The 17280-nt window shown below is 42.7% G+C and overlaps 1 protein-coding gene across 1 annotated transcript in view; it reads left to right on the plus strand.

Moving 5' to 3' along the window:
• LOC107193986 overlaps positions 1-16712 on the plus strand; it is a 191445-nt gene extending 174733 nt beyond the window's left edge. The window contains exons 5-13 of the mRNA XM_015583534.1: positions 5638-5709; positions 5797-6000; positions 6814-7005; positions 7340-7574; positions 10376-10579; positions 11518-11620; positions 12494-12743; positions 13163-13341; positions 14522-16712. Of these exons, the coding sequence (XP_015439020.1) occupies positions 5638-5709; positions 5797-6000; positions 6814-7005; positions 7340-7574; positions 10376-10579; positions 11518-11620; positions 12494-12743; positions 13163-13341; positions 14522-16712 (3630 nt within the window). The remainder of the gene's footprint in view (positions 1-5637; positions 5710-5796; positions 6001-6813; positions 7006-7339; positions 7575-10375; positions 10580-11517; positions 11621-12493; positions 12744-13162; positions 13342-14521) is intronic.
• Positions 16713-17280: the final 568 nt, after the last annotated feature.

A 17280-nucleotide genomic window follows, 5' to 3' on the forward strand; every position in this document is an offset into this window, starting at 1 on the left:
ATGCTCAGTTTTGCATGTTCAAGCATCGGATGTGAACAAGTGGAACAGTGTGGGTTTGTTTGCTTATTAAAGGAGAATGAACAATCCTAGAAGAATAGCAAAAACTTCTAAAGTCATACATTTTATAAAATCCTCATTACAGTATTCTTACACAAATATTATCTCTGTTTTTGATATACCTTGGTTTCGTCGAACTATCATTAAAATATGATAATTAAGTCTTACTGGAATTATCCCCCAGACATTTTCCCACCGCTCCTCCCTTCCAACTCCTCTTCACCATAGTCTCTACAGCTCATTACGTCTACATAGATGCGTTCAATGCTTCCAGAACGAGATAAAAACTCTATCTTCTCCCCGAAAGAAAGCAAAGATTGTAGCCAGGTTTTTCCTAACTCCGGGAACAGGCAGTCCGTACTTTTCGATCCTCCTCTCCAATTACAAGCCGAGGATTAAATCAACTCCGCCTCCACTTACCACGCCGTATTACTCCTACCACTCCGTTAAGAAAAGAACTAGGGGGTGGAACGTGGTCGAAAATATCCCCAGGCTGGTCTAATGAATATTGAAACGCGTACGTGGAACTTAGACGTTCCATTGACGCACGGTAACCGGAAGTGGCCAGAATTCGGCTCGATGAAAGGCGAACCATCTGCTTCGGCCCGACAGACGTCGAGTACGGGAATGGAAACGGACCGCTCCAGAGGGCGCTGACGCGAGTTTTCAGCCGTTCAAATTTGCACACACGCAGTGAGAACGGCGAAGAATGAGATAGAGATGGAGAGAGAGAAAGAGAGACAGGGGATGTTTGCCCCGGCGTTTCGTCGGCTTCGAAGGTCCGTGACTTTGCTGGCTTTTTATGTTGGATTTTCACATCCGTCTTGAAAAGCTCGCATTCCCGGATCCATCCTCCAGCTTGCGTTTCGCGCAGCAGGAGGTGGAGAAGTAGAGGATTGGAAGGGGAGGCGAGACTGAGAGGAATCTTGGCATCTGAAACGCGGGGGGGCGAAACGTTTAGAGCACGGGATGTTCCTCTTTGTTAGGGAAATAGCGATAGGGTGAATCTGTAATCCGAGACGCGATTGTTTCTTCCGTGTTGTGCACCAGGAATCTCGTTTATGATTTTGTATATTCAGATCGTTCGAGAAACTTAGGTATTAGTTCATTGTAGACTCAGACTATGGGACAATATAATTCAACGTTTTCGTCACTTCTCTGTTTGGTGTGTGTAATATCTTAAATGGACACTTTCAGACAATTGTGCGTCGAAACTTCACTAGGAAACTTCAAAAGGAACGTAGTTAATATGTTACGTTATAAGAGCGTGACAGAGGAATTAACACTGCTGCAGCAGCTTAAAACATATTCCAAGGGTATAATGAGATTGTAGAGTAAATCAGTGCTAAAGAAGGTTGAAAACATTTCGAGTAAATATTATCGAGGTATATATTGTAAAATTTAACGAAATTTTTATTTCTCGTCTAATCTCGGAATCGTTTCTTCCATTATTCTGTCCACTACAAAACGGTCTATGAAAGTGGTAAAACACTCACGATCCAATTATCAAAGTTTTTTGGTCGGTAGTAGACGAGACGATGAAAAACGAAAAAAACAAAATGCACGATGCATCGCGGCGAAACGCAACGACGTTCTCTAATGCCCATTGTCTTCGGTATTATTCCCCTGTTGTATAGCGTAGCGAAAGCTATCGAAAGTCCAAAAAGAATTCCACGGGTTTCTGCTTTCAGCGGAAATCGGTACATACCGGGCCCGGAATCGGTACGAACAAAGGCGTAATACCGGATTCCTCTTTCACCTGACTGTGAAACAGGAGTTACAGGGGTGTGTTGTGGCGATGGTGGGGGGAACGAACAATGAAATAAGCAACTCGACGCTAAACCAGGAAACAGACCGTAAACTCGGTTGTAAAAGTTTCGTGCGCGAGCATTAAAATCTCGCGGCTGCCATTTTTCGCGGGCAACCTATCCTGGCCTCTAAACCTGCTTAATTAAATTCGCAAGTTTGTGAATCAAACACGTGTTTACGTACACGTCATTCGCAGACCGTTTTCCCGCGTTCTCGGGACCAGGGTGGACCAGGCAAAAATTCCAGTGGGGCCAAATTCGTTTTCGATCGTCTCGTAAACTAGGCGGCGGGACACACCGCTTCGGGGGGAAAAAAAAGTGTGAGTGTATACGCGCGACGGAAAATTGGCAGGGGAAAAAGAAAAGCCGACCCGACAAATAAATAACGCGATGTACTTTTATGCAGCGACGAGAAAACCGAACGTAAAACTGTCAAACGCCTAAATAAAATCGGCCGTGCGTATCCGTCCCCGTATATACACGTCGCTTCAAGAAGAGTTGAATCGGATTCGAGAGTCGCGAAACTCGGGCGCGGGTAAATTCGGTGATTTGTTTCCCGTTCGCCGCGCCTCGCCGCGAAAGTAAAGCCATTTTGCAATATTTTACACGGGGCCACGTTTCCGCTTTTTTCGAGTTCCGGGTTCTATTACGTATTTTTCTCTGTGTCCTGAACTTTTTAGATCGGGGCTGTATTGAAATTCCTCGGGTTGCGTCGTTTCGGAGGGAATAGGTGTACAATGTTGCCTTCATGATGCATTTTATGATTTCGTGAATGAATACTAGGAATGTAAGAATATTAATATACTGATTTTAATCCCATAACGATGATCACTAGGTCGTGTTGACCTTAGATTCCGAGAACTTCCTCCAAATCAACAACTTTCGATAACTATTTTAAGTTAGTAATTGTTTATACCAATTCAAATAAAAAGAAAGCCAATTCAGAAAGAAAATTGTTCAACAGTGCACGCAGGTTTAAATGCACCATCAAAGTCGTCCACATTTTAAGGCTTAAGGAAGAAGTGCAGAGGTTAGTTATGAACCTCTGAACTATTGAGTTATAGAAGAAGAATCCTAATTTCAGATGTCTTTATTATTCTACCTCCTAATCAGTATAGACTTCAAAAAGTATGTAAGTTTGATTCACTATTTTCAGTACTGAAAATAGAATGGCCATGAGTATCTCAGAAGGCAAACGTTGAACCTTTGAAAATGTCATATACTTTATGGCTCCAAACAAGTTTCATTAGTAATCTACAACATGGAGTTCTATAAAAGGAAACCTAATTTTGGATATCTTCATTCCTCTAGGACCTAGGGTTTGGATAGATCAGTTTATATTTCCAAAAACTTGTAAATTCCGTCTACTATTTTCACTACTGAGAATAAAATAGGGTCACAAATTTCGGAATTAAAAGTTAAATCTTTTAGAATTTTGTACATCTTATGGCTGTAGTACAAGTTTTACTAATCGTACACACCTGACGAAAACCGAAAGCTGGCCGAGAGAATTTCACTTTCGAAGATAATGCTGTGGTTCCAATGCGTCTGCATCGTAGTACAGAATATGTATATCTAGACCCTTGTTCATCTGACAAGCCAAAGGTTCGTTGGAAACAAGAGTTTTACCAGGGAACGGGGGGGGGGAGGAAGGGCTGCACGAGGATAAGAGGCACCCTCGGCTGAGCAAAATGCATCGAGGATACACCCAAGCTCTTTTCAGGGCATCAACAGTGCCACTTCAACTCGTATTTCTCTTCCCTTTCAACGGCCGCTTTTCACGGGCAGCGATCGACTGCCGGTAGAAGGTTGCTCACTCGTGGAAACGTATTTCTGATCGAAATGCTGCCTCTAATCAATGTCCATTAAGCCGTGGAAGGGAAATGGAAAAAAAAATTGCGATCAGCCCCGTGTCCCGTCGCTCGCCCGCGACTAACACCCAGCCTCCGCGGATTTCGTTCCGACGACGAGCTCCAGCGGATGGATTTTCTGATTTTTATTTCGACATGCGTCCCGACAGCGTACTACCCGCCACGGAAATGTCAACCATGTAATTTCGATTGTTGTTCCAGGCAACTATTTTTTTGCATTTGTATCTGATAAAATTAACGTTATCATACCGTGACACCAAGCATCAAAAGTATTTTAAATTCATGTAAATGGCGCAAAACTGTAATCCAGTCCGTTTAAAAGTCTTTTATAAAAATATTATGGATGTTAAATGCTGTTAGTACTTTCCTCATCGAATTTTTATTAATTGTGACAAAAGCTTTATACTAAATAGAAGAATTTTTGAACCGGTTTATAAAACACCACTGGTGAATATTTATTATGAAGTAAATGTTTAATCGAACTATGTATTAAGCACAACGGCAGCCGTTAACTCGTACATAAATCCTCGTTAATTTATAACCAACCGCACGTGGAACCGAGCACAATGAAATTTTCGTTGGCCCATGAAATTAACGCGGTCTCAATGAATTTCACACGAGTCTGAGTCCGTTGGAACTAAACTGTCGGTATAAAATTCTTGTTCATTAATTCTTGCTGCAGCCCGAATTGAAGTTCTCTGACCGCGTTAGTCCTTGTATTGTAAGCAACAATTAATTTGTCATTCGTTTCATATGTATTGTTTTATAGCTGTTTTGTCAGGTGCGACTAAATTTGTCTATATTGTTAGCTGGTAATCGACGTTGGGCCACATCGAAGACACCTTTACTTCATGAGTTAAATAGGACTTGCATGGTTGTTATATGGAATTCATGTATTCGATATCAGAGGTACCATTACCGAAATTGCTTCTATTGCTCAGTGTTCCCAATAATATACGTTGGTGCATTTATTGGGGTGGTATGGGAGCTTCTTAAAAATGTATTTAACTTTTAATACTATTACAAAACCATTACAACTTACTGTAAAAAGAAAATTTTTCGTCGACATAAAATCGATTGGAATCTGAATACTTTTCCACACGAGCTACAAGCTTGTTAATCCTACCTACTAAAACTGACGAACGCTACGTCACCTTTTGTTATAGTCAACAGTGTCATCCTCCCTAAATCTTGCTCTATCCCTACCATTACTACTACTCTTCCAGAAAACCCTTAAGAACTCCGAGGCATTTCCATCTACGTTCAGAATATTTCCAAAAGTCAGTCTTAGTCTACAGTTATTCAATTCTCAGTCCAGACCCATCAACGTTCCAATACTCTTAGTTTTAAATTTTATGTGAGAATCCTTCAATAAAGATGTTTGTTGAACGGTACTTCGTACATTTTGTCCATTACAAATAAACATTCTGGTATGGGTAAAGGTGGCTCCATATCATCGTCACTTCTATCAGTCGACCGTTCGATGGTTAGCTAATTGTTCACCGCAATAAAAAGGGTGAAACAAGAAGTACCTATACCCACTACTAATTTCCGTAGGAAAATCGCAGTCGAGACACCTGTGAAACTAGCGAAAGAAGTGTTGCCGTGGGGAAGATCAGGTTGCTCCTGGCGTGTTAAATTTTACGAGGCCCCCGGTTCGACTAATCAGAACGTTTAACCACAGCGTAAAGCGCCGTTTAAAAACAGATCAGACAGCGGCGGCTCGTAAACACGGCCGGCAACATCGCGGAGGAAAGTGGCGTCGGTTCTTTCGCGTCCGGCCATGGGTAGACGAAAGTCCCTCATTACCTAAGCTCGTTTCGGATTCACTTTCCGCGCTTCCGTGCATTAAAATCTTCCAGTGTCTTGAACCAACCCCGGTTTTTGCTGCTTGCTTTCAGCTGAAGGCGTTCTACGTCGACCTGCTGGTTCCCCTCGAGACGAATCTGGAGAAAGACACCAAGGTGGTCCAGGTGAGCGTTGCTACCCCGAAACCGGAACGGTCTTTCGGTCGTGCAACCGGGACCGTTGAATAATGAAATGATACATTTTCTTCGCAGAGCGAGCAGAAGAAGTTTCTTCAGCAGCACAAGACTAGGTCTGATACGTACAGCAAGGCGGCAGCGACGATGAAGAAACAGAGGAAAAAGTCGAGGGGCGCGAGCAAGACCGGCCTCGCTATGGACAAAGAGCTGAAGAACATGCAGATTCTCGAGGAGGAGAAGTCTAAGCTGGACGCCTTTTGTGAGCAGAGCTTGAAGAACGTGAGTATAGGATGGACAAACTACTGGGTCGTGGACACTGGAGGGAAGAACGTAAAAAACACTCTGATGCTTAGCCTCTGCTATTTATTGGATTGTCCGGAATTGTAGTACGGATTTAGGTTTACTATTGTATAATTTTATCTTTTTCTTGGAATCCATTATAAGGATGGAATGTTAGATTATAGTATACCTTATGATGGGAGGTTGAGTATTGTTATCATTTTGTTTTGAATTCATGGTTATATTGTAATGATATTATCGGGTCTATTAATACAGGCAAAGTGTAAGGGATTGTTGAAAATATCGTGAAATTGTAATTAATATACTGTTTAGTAGAATCTACAATTTAAACCGATGTTCCAGGGTTATAATAAAAATGGATAGAAGTTTTGTGATATTTAGACAGTTTCTGAAGCGTCGAGGAAATTAATACTGGAACTGCCAGCTTTGAATGTACACTAAATTAAATTGTATAATATAGTAATATACATAATGTATAGTACAATTTCACATAATATAGTATAATATAAAATGCAAAGGAAATTATTATAATTTCAGTAATTGTGAAATAAGATATCCGTCATGTGGACGGGTTTGGCAGTTCTAGTGTTAAATATTAGACACTGTTGCTATTAACACCAGATCTCAGTTCTCATATTACAATTTCATTTATTAAGTTTTCCATTTGTTAACGATGCTTTTCACGAATAACGCTGATCATTCTGAATTTGAATTCAGTAATTAATTAGTCGGAATGCAAAAAGTTGACGACAGTGTATGACTTGGATTTGAGCCAATTGACTCCTTTTTCAGGCGATGACTCAGGAACGAAGAAGGTACGGCTTTGTTCTCGAGCGACAATGCTCCTTGGCGAAACATTATGCGAGTTTTCATGAGGTCGCGTTAGCTGCTCTTCATCCCTCGGTTGATAAGTGGCGCGAGGTAGCTGCTACCAGGGAATATTTACCACAATCCGTGGAAGATATGTTCGCCTCCAGACTTAGGGTGAGTGATGCCGTGAATATTTCTGCGTTAGCCTCTGTTTTCTTCGAAATTTATACGAGGCTTACATGGAAAATAATGGTTGCTTACGTATCTTGGATTTTCTGGTATACAAGTCTAGAATCATAATATACCCAACATGCTTAGTTCTCAAGTTTGAAGGTGATATAAAGTTAGTGTTGAGTAAGTAGTGGAATATCCCTAGACGTTTATTGATTCATTAACATAATTCAGATTTCTTTGGAGAACGAATTCGATTCATAATAATTATATTTTCCCCCTAATGATTTCACAGATTCCATTACTATAGATATTTATCTGTCATTTTCTTATGTAGCAAGTCTCGTTTTGGCCAGAGAGCGAAGAAAATGGCGGTTCGGAGCTCACAATGAGTTCACAATTAAGGAAAACCAGAAGCATGGACAGCTCCTGCTTGGAACTTCGACCGGGACCGCCTTCCGGAAACGTGTCGAGCACCACTTACCAAGGACCATCATCGCACCTACCCACTGCTCTGTCTAGAGCAAGGTCAGAGGCCAACCTACATGCTTCAACGTTATCTTTAGACCCAGGTAAGTCAATGTAAATCATGAAATTCTTCAGCAAAACAATTTCTAGTAATCACATTATCTGCTCAATATTTAAACATTCTTATTCCAGTATTCTACCAGAGTACTGTAAAATTTTATGAAATTCATGTAACTTTTAGTGAAACCCGTTCATAAATTCTACGAAACAATTGCTTCATACAGCTCTCGAACTCAAATTCCCATTTAATTTTAATTTATTAGTACTATTTTAAGAAAATGGAGCTGTGACGTGTATGTAAATAATATGTCATATGTGTGGTAGCTAGATGACTTGCCCTATATTTGGTGGTTAAATCAATGTTGCCATACGTCTTCAACCCCTTTCACACGAATGGCAGTATTAATCCTTTCGTGACCAAAGGGACGTACATGTCCCAATCGAGTCCTAATGCAAAAATTGATCTGAACATAACATTTATTACAGACGCAATGGTCGGTAGATAAACAACAAATTCTTCAACAAATATTTCGGTCGTAAAAGGGTTAAAGGACAGATAACTCAGATTAGAATAGCGCTGGCGTTATGGTTTATTCTATAACAAAGCTAGAGCAGGATAAAGATAGGATAGAAAGAAACAAATATCGTAGAACTAATGTCATCCCACTGTAAAAATATCAGATCGCAAAAAGAACATTCTATATGCTCCAACCCAATAGTATTTAAAAAAGAAATCTGTCTTTCGTTCTATTACTTCCACGACTCTTTTACAGCAAAGCTTTAGTTGTGGTTTTCTTACCAATTGGCTATGTTGTTGAAAATCAAAAGCTTCAAGTCAAATTCACGTAGAAAATGACACCAACAACGGTATGCGCTCGACAAAGACGGGGAATGTGGGAACACGACACCCATGGTCGTTTTTATTGTAGCGAAACCGAACGGTCGAGTACGTTTCGAGCGGGTCGACAGCGGGGTTGAACACGTAACAAACGTTTGCAACGCGACCGGGTGGAGAAGTGCTCGCAAAACAGTTGGAGAGCGCCGAGAGAGAGTTCGCTGCATCGAATATCGAATTCCACTTGTCGACCGTCCCCCACGCAGTCGAGAATTTCGCAATTTTTCCATTATCCACGGAGGAGCCAATTGCATTAATCCAGATCTCTGCAGAACTCTACGTAACGTCAATTCACTGGACTGGAATTAACGAGACGAGGGTCTTCGCTGTGAGACCACCGTTTTCGAAGTGTCCGTACTTACAGAGAATTACTGAAATATCTCAAAATTTTTTTAATCGGAAACTAAGAATTTTAGGAGAATAATCGTGTCGAAATTTTCATGCAGAAACCCATTATTAAAATATTTCGAGCATATTTCACCAACCTTTTCAAACAGTCTTCGCATAGAATTACTCAAATATCTAAAAAAAATTTTAATTCAAAAGTGAATATTGCAGGAGAAAGGTCGTGTGGAAACTTTCGTACAAAGAACCTATTATCAAAATATTTCGACTAAATTTCCATTGTAGAGAATAGAAACATATAGAAAAGTGTCAGAACTTCGATAAAAATTGGTTCTATCTGTTCCTTTCTCTGGCAGGCAGCTATACTTCCTTGTTCCTCGTGTTAATACCAATTTTACATGAAAATTCATTCGACTCTTTCCGTATGCTTCTGTATATTGTTCATTTTCCTGAACAAGCTCTTAAATAACGCGAAACTTCTCGATTCCACGGTACAAAAGTTTCTTAAAACGCCGTTCCTGTGTGCCGGCCAAGTGTATAAATTCGCTGATAATAATGCTAGGGCAAAATGTATCGGGCGATGGGGCAAAGCAGAAAAAAAAAATGGAATCCCGAACTTCGTAAAAATATTCAAGTAAGCGTGGCCCGTTCGAAATGCCGCGGTTTTTGGCTGATAGCCATTCTTCTGGTCGGGAACGGGGGCGTGGTAAAACAGAAAACGCTGGTTAGGAGTACTGCAGAAACCGTGTACAGCAGGTGCAGGGAACTCGTACTGCCGAGAAAATGGAAATGCGGGAACCGCTGGATCAACGGTGGGCAGGGAAACGAAACAATTTGTGCGAAACAAACTGTTTGTACGTTTCTGGTTGCGTATCGTGGCTCTGAATCACTTATGTCTTGCGAATATACAAACTACTTTCATCAAGAAACGGTCTGTCTCGTTTAAAGGAAATCGGCTAGTGGGTTGGCGCTAGTAGTTCACATTACTTTATCCATTAGCTTCGTTTCTTGGATAAATGTAGAGATAAATGTATAGATATAAAAACTTAGAGATTTTTATCGTTGTAAAATCATTTCTTAAGGTCGTTTCAATCAGATTCTTATGGTGCATTTGTAAATTTAGTGCACTCTAGAACGATATATTCCGTCGTATCAAATATACGCTAATGCAACTAATATTGCAACAAACGCTATTCCTAGACTGCAGATTTTTTTGCAAGTATTCACTTTTAGGGATCAGTTTGGAGGACCTAGAATGAAACATTTACTTGTCAGCTCTGTTAGGGATTATATCACGTTCCAAATAAACTAAAACCCTCATTGATTTATATGAAAGGTTAAGTTATATTTCAGTTCAGGTAATCGCGGATCTAATAAATGCATAAAATCCACAACCTAGTTATTACAGCTTATTTCTTATTCACTGTTTGCAATAAAATTCCCAGCGATACGTTCCACTGGCTCTTCCTGTCCATAAATAAAATTGAACGTATACACGTAGAATCCGAATGGTGAAATCCTTCCACTCCGAGGAACTTAATACTCGACGTGCCACGTTAGGGTAGAAACGAGTCCAATTAATCGTATACCTGCTCGTACTCGCAGAGGTCCCGGAAACCCCGCCGAGGCCGCGGTCTATGGCGCCTCCAGCATCACGGAACAGCGGCAGCGTCGGCGGGGGTGGCAGCGGTACAGGGGTGAGCTCCGGCGGATGGGGTGATGCACCCCTCGCGAGGGCTCTCTTTGCCTATTTGAGCTCCGGGGAGAATCAGCTGAGTTTCCTGGAGAATGATCTCATCGCGTTGATGGGTGAGTGTTGGACGTCTGAACACCCTTTCCATTCGAATTAAGTATCTAATATGCGCGTCTGATATTTGTTCAGGCAACGCGCTGTAATTACGTGATTCAGTTTTACTGATAGAAACTGGATGTTTATGCGGACATAGATTTTCATGAATTGAGGGGTCCAGTGCAAGAGGGCGCTATGCTATAACAGTAGCGTTGTGAGGCATTAAGGTTTTTATGTAAAGTAGTGTTCTTCATAGTATAGTATGATTGTATATACAATAATATATTAGGTACCTATATTGGGTATATATTATTACAAGGCAAGAACTTTGCCCATTAGTTATAAATTAAGGGATAATAACTAGACATCAGGAGGTGCCAGAATTAATAGAAATCTAATTTTTCAACATATGTTGAAAATGTTCACGTGACTCGTTCTTGTACTGGACTGTCAATTAGAAAACACGTCGTGAAGGAACTAATTCTAGAGTGGAATATAAGGAGGAATTATTGAAATATTTGTAAAATATTTTATTGTGACTGTTTCACATCAGATGCTATCAAAATATTTTCAGGTTGTACTTTGATAGATTCAGCACACTGTTAAAGGGTTAATGAGAATTGAAGAAACGTATCTAAACCGTATTGCTGCTTCAATCTAAAATATAAGTCAAGGAAGAAGAATTTTAATAGGATCGTAAATTTCACGTTAATCTCTAATGAATCTATATCAAAAGAATCACGTCACCCTAGAGTCATTTAACGATTTCCGATAAGCAACACCTCAATGTTCCTTCCCCTGATATCAACGATAAATAACACACCCCCCTAAGGAATCGTTTCTCGTAGGATACTTCGCTATCCCGTAAGCTCGAGCCGTTATCGAGCACTATACTTGTTTTCTCGGCAAACAAACGCCATAAACGTGTAATATCTGTTTCACGAAACTGCGTTATTAGGAGATCGTCAGAAAGGCTGGCAATTCGGGGAGAATCTCCGCACGCACAGCTCCGGATGGTTCCCGCTGGCGTACACGGAAATTATTATCGACGATATACTTGGGTAAGTGAACGGAGTCAGGAAAGTCTGGTCGGTCCCCCTACGGTCGCTCCGAACGATATCGGGACAGATCTTGTTACGGTGTTTCGTTACTAACAATTGCACGGGGTCGAATGCAATTGCTCTAATCTAGAACGATAACGGGCTACGGCCGGGGCATCGATGCAGCTATTCCCATTAAACCTACCTCGTCTTGGTGTTATTGTTGCATCTGCTCTCCTAAATCCTATTATTCTGACGGTCGATTTACGACGCGACGGACAGAAAATTTTACGTCGGAGCCACTTAAATGGGACTTATCGTGTCGATCGATCCACGTGGTATTACGCGCCCGTAAAACTGTGAATCTGCTTCTGAATCATTGGTACGATCGGGAAATAGAATCGTCACTTCGGGTAATTCGTGTGTAACCTTTCTTGAAACTAAACCTATTCGAGAGACTTTCTCTTCGGAAATGTAGAATAAATTTTTTCATTTGAGATTTCTTTATCGAGAAAATTGACTTTGAAAATTAATTTATAACGCGTGTATTCGTCATGGTAGCAATTACAAACGGAGTGCAAAGAACAGACACACTAACCAAATCTTATTCAATTGCACGCCTATCCAGCAGATCCTCAAAGTTGATTTTCTCGAAAACGAAGTCGCAAATGGAAAAACTTTATTCGATATTATCGATTCATTTTTTCACGTAGAATCACCCTCTACCCGATTATACCACCAGTTATATGACACCCTTTATTTAGAGATTGCTTGTTATAGTTTATGCTGTTTAATAGAACTATTCCCATTTTAACACTTTTAACGATACAGATTCACTTAACCCTGGTATGGTTATTATTCCTATTGAAGAAAATAATATCGTATTATCCAAAGATCGCCAAGCCATGGAACAAACAATGGTCGCGCATCGGAGCCACAAGTAGTCCCACCCTGCAAGCCTCCACCCTCTCGGCCGCCAGTGACACCGAGTAGTATGGACGAAGTCTCGAGTGGTTTCCACGGTGTAGCGAACAACGTCGGCAACAGCAATAACAATAACAGTAGCAGCGGCACTCCAACCAACGTGTCGAACAGCAACAGTTCACACAATCTGGCGACACCGACTGCACGCCAGTCTAAACCGGTGAGAATACTCGTGCATCTTCTAAACTCATGACTACATTATTTACGTCATGGCATGATTATGCAATAAAAATGTAACTTAAATAGAAATTCCTTTCTTCCGCTAAGAGTTCTGATAAACCAAAAGGAAGCGTAGAATTTTATTATACAGTCAATAATATTAATTCAGAAAATCGAAAGTCCACTTATGAGTATTCAATTAGCAATCTACCAGTCAAAAAGTTTGTACTCGTGCAAACTTTAAAAATCCTCGTAGCTACGAATTGAGGATTCCATAATTCTTTAGTTAGAGCTGATTTCTTTATGTCGCAGAAAAAGCTTCAAGCATTCGCAGATCCGCCAATAAAAGTAAATATTCCACCCTTTGCCAAAAACGGTGAAATGTAAGCCCCATAAACTCTGATGCTCTATCTTTCTTAGATCCGTCCATCGGGCACGTTGCCCACCGTTTTGGCCGGTGGACGCAGGTTACAGCCACCTGCTCCGCCTGTACCGCCGCCCCAGGTCGTCACGTCCCTTCACAGCAGCAACGACAGCGGCTTCTCGAACGAGCCCCCGGCCCAGCCTGACATCGACTACAGCGACGACGAGGCGATGAGGTAAGCGATCCCGCCACGATGTTTCATAGAAGGTACTTTGGAATCTCTCTAATTGAATCTCGACGGAGGTAGTTGATGATCGTTGGCAAAACCAGTAGAAACGCTTGTGCCTGTCTGAATCATGATCTCTCTCTCTCCCCCCGAGCTTTGTACTTTACTCCCGCTCTAAGTAATTTCGGAACCGTGGTCCTGGGTACATACAATTACAACGTAGACCAGTAGCTTCTGTCTTCTGGCTGTAACAGACTTTTTTCCATTAAATACTTCTTTTTAATTTTCATTTCCGTGGAATTTCTCAGAATTGTTAGATGCATGCGCGTAGTTCGTGACTTGTAACGTAAATTGATCCTTTCTATTTAGACTGTTTCGTTCAAATGTTGATTCAATCTGAAGGTTGTCTTAAGTATACCTAATTTCCATAGCTCAAATATGGATAATTTTGATAACTTCTGTCTCAAAGACGAAATGTTGTAACAGATGTTCAATTGCTGACTAGAATACACTAGATCCTGTAAACTTTCAATTTCCTTATGTGATAGGCCAAATAAAAGGCGTCACTTATAGGCGCATATAAAAATTGGATGGAATTGATTAAAATTAGTCCGACAGTCCGAATTCAAAGATCAAATTTAACGTTACAGCAAGAGTTTCAAGAGAGTGTCGAGGTCTCGATATTTTCATTGAAATTCACCGAGAGTGAGAGTGTAGATCTAAACCAGTAACATCTCGTCCGTCATTTTATTCTTTTCCTCCTCCAGACGACTTACAGTTAGTCACGCCCAACATCCACCGGTGCCCAGACTAAAGTAGGCTTGTATCCAGAGTCACGATGTTGTTTTCTCTCCTGATTTGTAGATTCCGCATGCGTTATCGCGGTCGATGGAAATAAAATACGGCGTGGTGGTGGCTCATTCACCTCTCCGGGCTCCTGCGGTGCCAGCAGCCATATCCCCCATCCCCCTCATATCACAAAGTCCGCGACCACAAAGCTCGACAGCCGCATAACTAATCCTACCCAAATACTTGGCTCTTGGTTTTCTCTCCATTCTCTGCACTCTTCAACTCTCTTCAATCTACTTCTACTCTTTCTTCTGTTCTTCTTTCTTCTTTTTCTTCTTCTCTCTTTCTCTCTCTTTCTCGCTTTCTCTTTTACTTATCCCGAGCCCGAACGAAAACGCAGACAACGAAGAAGAAAGCCGCGCGCCGACAGAATAGCCGAGGCAGCGAAGCAGCAGAAGGACGAAAAGTCTGCGGGCAAAGACTGGGAGAACGATTCCTGGAAGACGATACCCAGAGACGAGAAGAGCTGGCAGCTGTACAGAACCGCGATGGACCTATGGGCGGAGTCGAACGCGAATCAGAGCAACGAGAACGGCGAGGTCAGGTACACATCCGGTCGACATTACGACACCCAGGACCGGAAGAACGGGAGGGATTACTCGGACCGCGACACCATCGAGAATGGACCGAGCAGAAAATCGGGGAAGAAGTCACAGGAGAAGACGCAGAAGATCGCGTACGATAACCGTGCCCGTGGCGGTTCGAATCACAAGAATAAGACAACCAGCAACGAGGAGCAGTTGAGAAGTTCATCGAGGAGAAACAACGAGCAAGTTGAACAGGAGCGTCGCGCGGCTAAAAGAACGAAAGAACAAGAGGAGACCGAGGAAGATGAAATCGAAATAGAGGAAGAAGAGGAGGACAGATACAGCGCTAGAATCGATTATCAGAAGTACGACGGGAAGAAGTATTACCAAGCTGACGGCCAGGAGCGTAATTCCCGACGTGGTTATCGTCCCGTGGAGCAGGAAGAGTCGAAATACGAGAACGAGAAGACTTCATCCGCGTCGTCCTCGGTAACCGATGACGAAAGCACCATTACAATCCCAGAGACTGGTCGGAAAGTGGAACATATCGCTCAGAAGTTGGAGCAAACAGCGCAAAAGTACGCTAGGGAACACAGTCCGCCCAAGTTCATCGAGCGTAGGAACGAGTATAGAAGTCTCGAACGTAGAGAAGAGAAGCAACCTCCTCCACCCTATGAAAGATACAATGAGGGCGAGAGGAGCCGTGGCCCACAGAGGTTCGAGAGGGAGAGGGAGCGCTACTTCGAGAAGTCACCGCCAATGTCGCAGAAGACCTCCACTTACGAGAGAGAAAGGACTTTTGAGAAGAACCCAGAAAGAAACCGAAACATCGAGCGCGCGTCCAGTCGCCGTTTCGAGAGACCTAGACCGCCATCCGAAGAAGCACCGGAAAGACCAACAGAGCCTCGAAACATGTACAGAGAACGCAGGTACTCCGACAAAGAGGAAGCCATCTACGGCGAGACCAGGTTCGTCAGGGAGGTGACCGTTGACAAAGAACGCGGCTACGAGTCGAACTTCGAGACAAAGTTAGAGCGGACGAAGGTGATCGAAAGGCACGGTTATCAGAACAGCCTAGGACAGGAGAACCACGAGAAGTTCCAGAGAAACGGACCACCCAGTCTAGAGAAGAACGATACTAACAATAACACATTGAAGGATGATAATAGGAAGCCATTGCTACCGCGACAGACGACCGCGGTTGGACATTTGATACAAACAGGCAGAGCCTTCGAAGTTGATTCGAAGAGCCCGAAACTGGTGAAGAGGACAAAATCGTTCTGGAGGTTCCGAAGAGATTCCGATGTCCTGGAAGGAATGGCACTTTGGCAGCACAGGTCTCTGGTTGACATTCCGAAGATGGTTAAGAAAGAGGTGAAAGACGGCACTGGAAGTTCCGAGGAGACCAAGAAGCAAAGTCCAGAGGGCAGTCCGACCTCCCGTCAGAGTCTGGAGACGAGAAACAGCGACGTGACGATCACCAACGAGCCCCGATCGGACGAACTGAAACCCGCGGAGAGGAGCCACGTGCCCGACAAGTCTGATTATTTTGAGGACTTTCCCACCCCGGCTGAACGACCGAAGGCTGTCGAAAGGTCCGAGTACAGAATGCCACAGGAAGAGAGATCCTATTTCATGGGGAATGTATCCCGGAAAGCGATCATCGAGAAGGAACGGAAGCGCAGCTTGGAGGCCAAACGGAACATGATCGTGGCCGAGCTGAAGGAAAATAATGAGGCGAAGCGAAATGAGAGGAGGAAAAAGTACACGGATGACGAGGATGGCATGACGCAGAACTTCAGCGAGACCGAGGCGTCCGACGAGGAGTCCACGTACAGCTGCATCGTCGTCAAGGATCAAACAGTGGCCGAAAAGACTCTACTGCCCAGGACTAAGCTGCGAAGGGACTCTGATCGGGAGAGGGATAAAAATACGTGCGGTCCCTGGTACGATCTCTGGGGAGTTGATGCTTCGGTGAACAAGAAGAAGAAGAAGCAACAGTAAATCTCTTGGAAAAATCTCTCGTGTTCCCAGTCTCGTATCATCGATCGGGGTTTCCTGGCCCCTTAAAAGAGCTTATCAATTGTCCACTCTGTTAAGAAGGATCAGAGAGAACCTCTGTATCTTTAATGTCTCGAGGAACGAAGTGAAGAAACGTTGGTTTTCGGGGATGATCCCGAAGAGATCGTTGATGGACACTCGAACCGCGGTCCGTTTTATGATTTTTTCTTTAAGATTTTATTTGTTTTTATGTTATCGTTATTTTCTAAGTTTTGATCGTCATCCCTATCCCATGCGTACCCAATCGTGTTGCATCACGAATGACCGTCCACCAAAATAGCTTTCCCATTGCTCCCGATCGCGTTCACGCTTGTCTTAGTCTGCAAGCGTAGCTGTTGTTCGATATATGTATAAGTTTGCGCTTTCGTCGACGCTCGTTCAACGAGGGCAAATCGACGTGTTGACGTTAAACGAGCACCGCCGGCGTGTATCGATACAGCGTCTACGCGACGAGTGGTTTTTCTATCGCGACGGATAAAACAACGTTATGGATGGTGTTCCAATCATAACT

This window comes from Dufourea novaeangliae, unplaced genomic scaffold (genome assembly GCF_001272555.1).
Source record: "Dufourea novaeangliae isolate 0120121106 unplaced genomic scaffold, ASM127255v1 scaffold21, whole genome shotgun sequence".
In the NCBI taxonomy this organism is placed as follows: Eukaryota; Metazoa; Arthropoda; class Insecta; order Hymenoptera; family Halictidae; genus Dufourea; species Dufourea novaeangliae.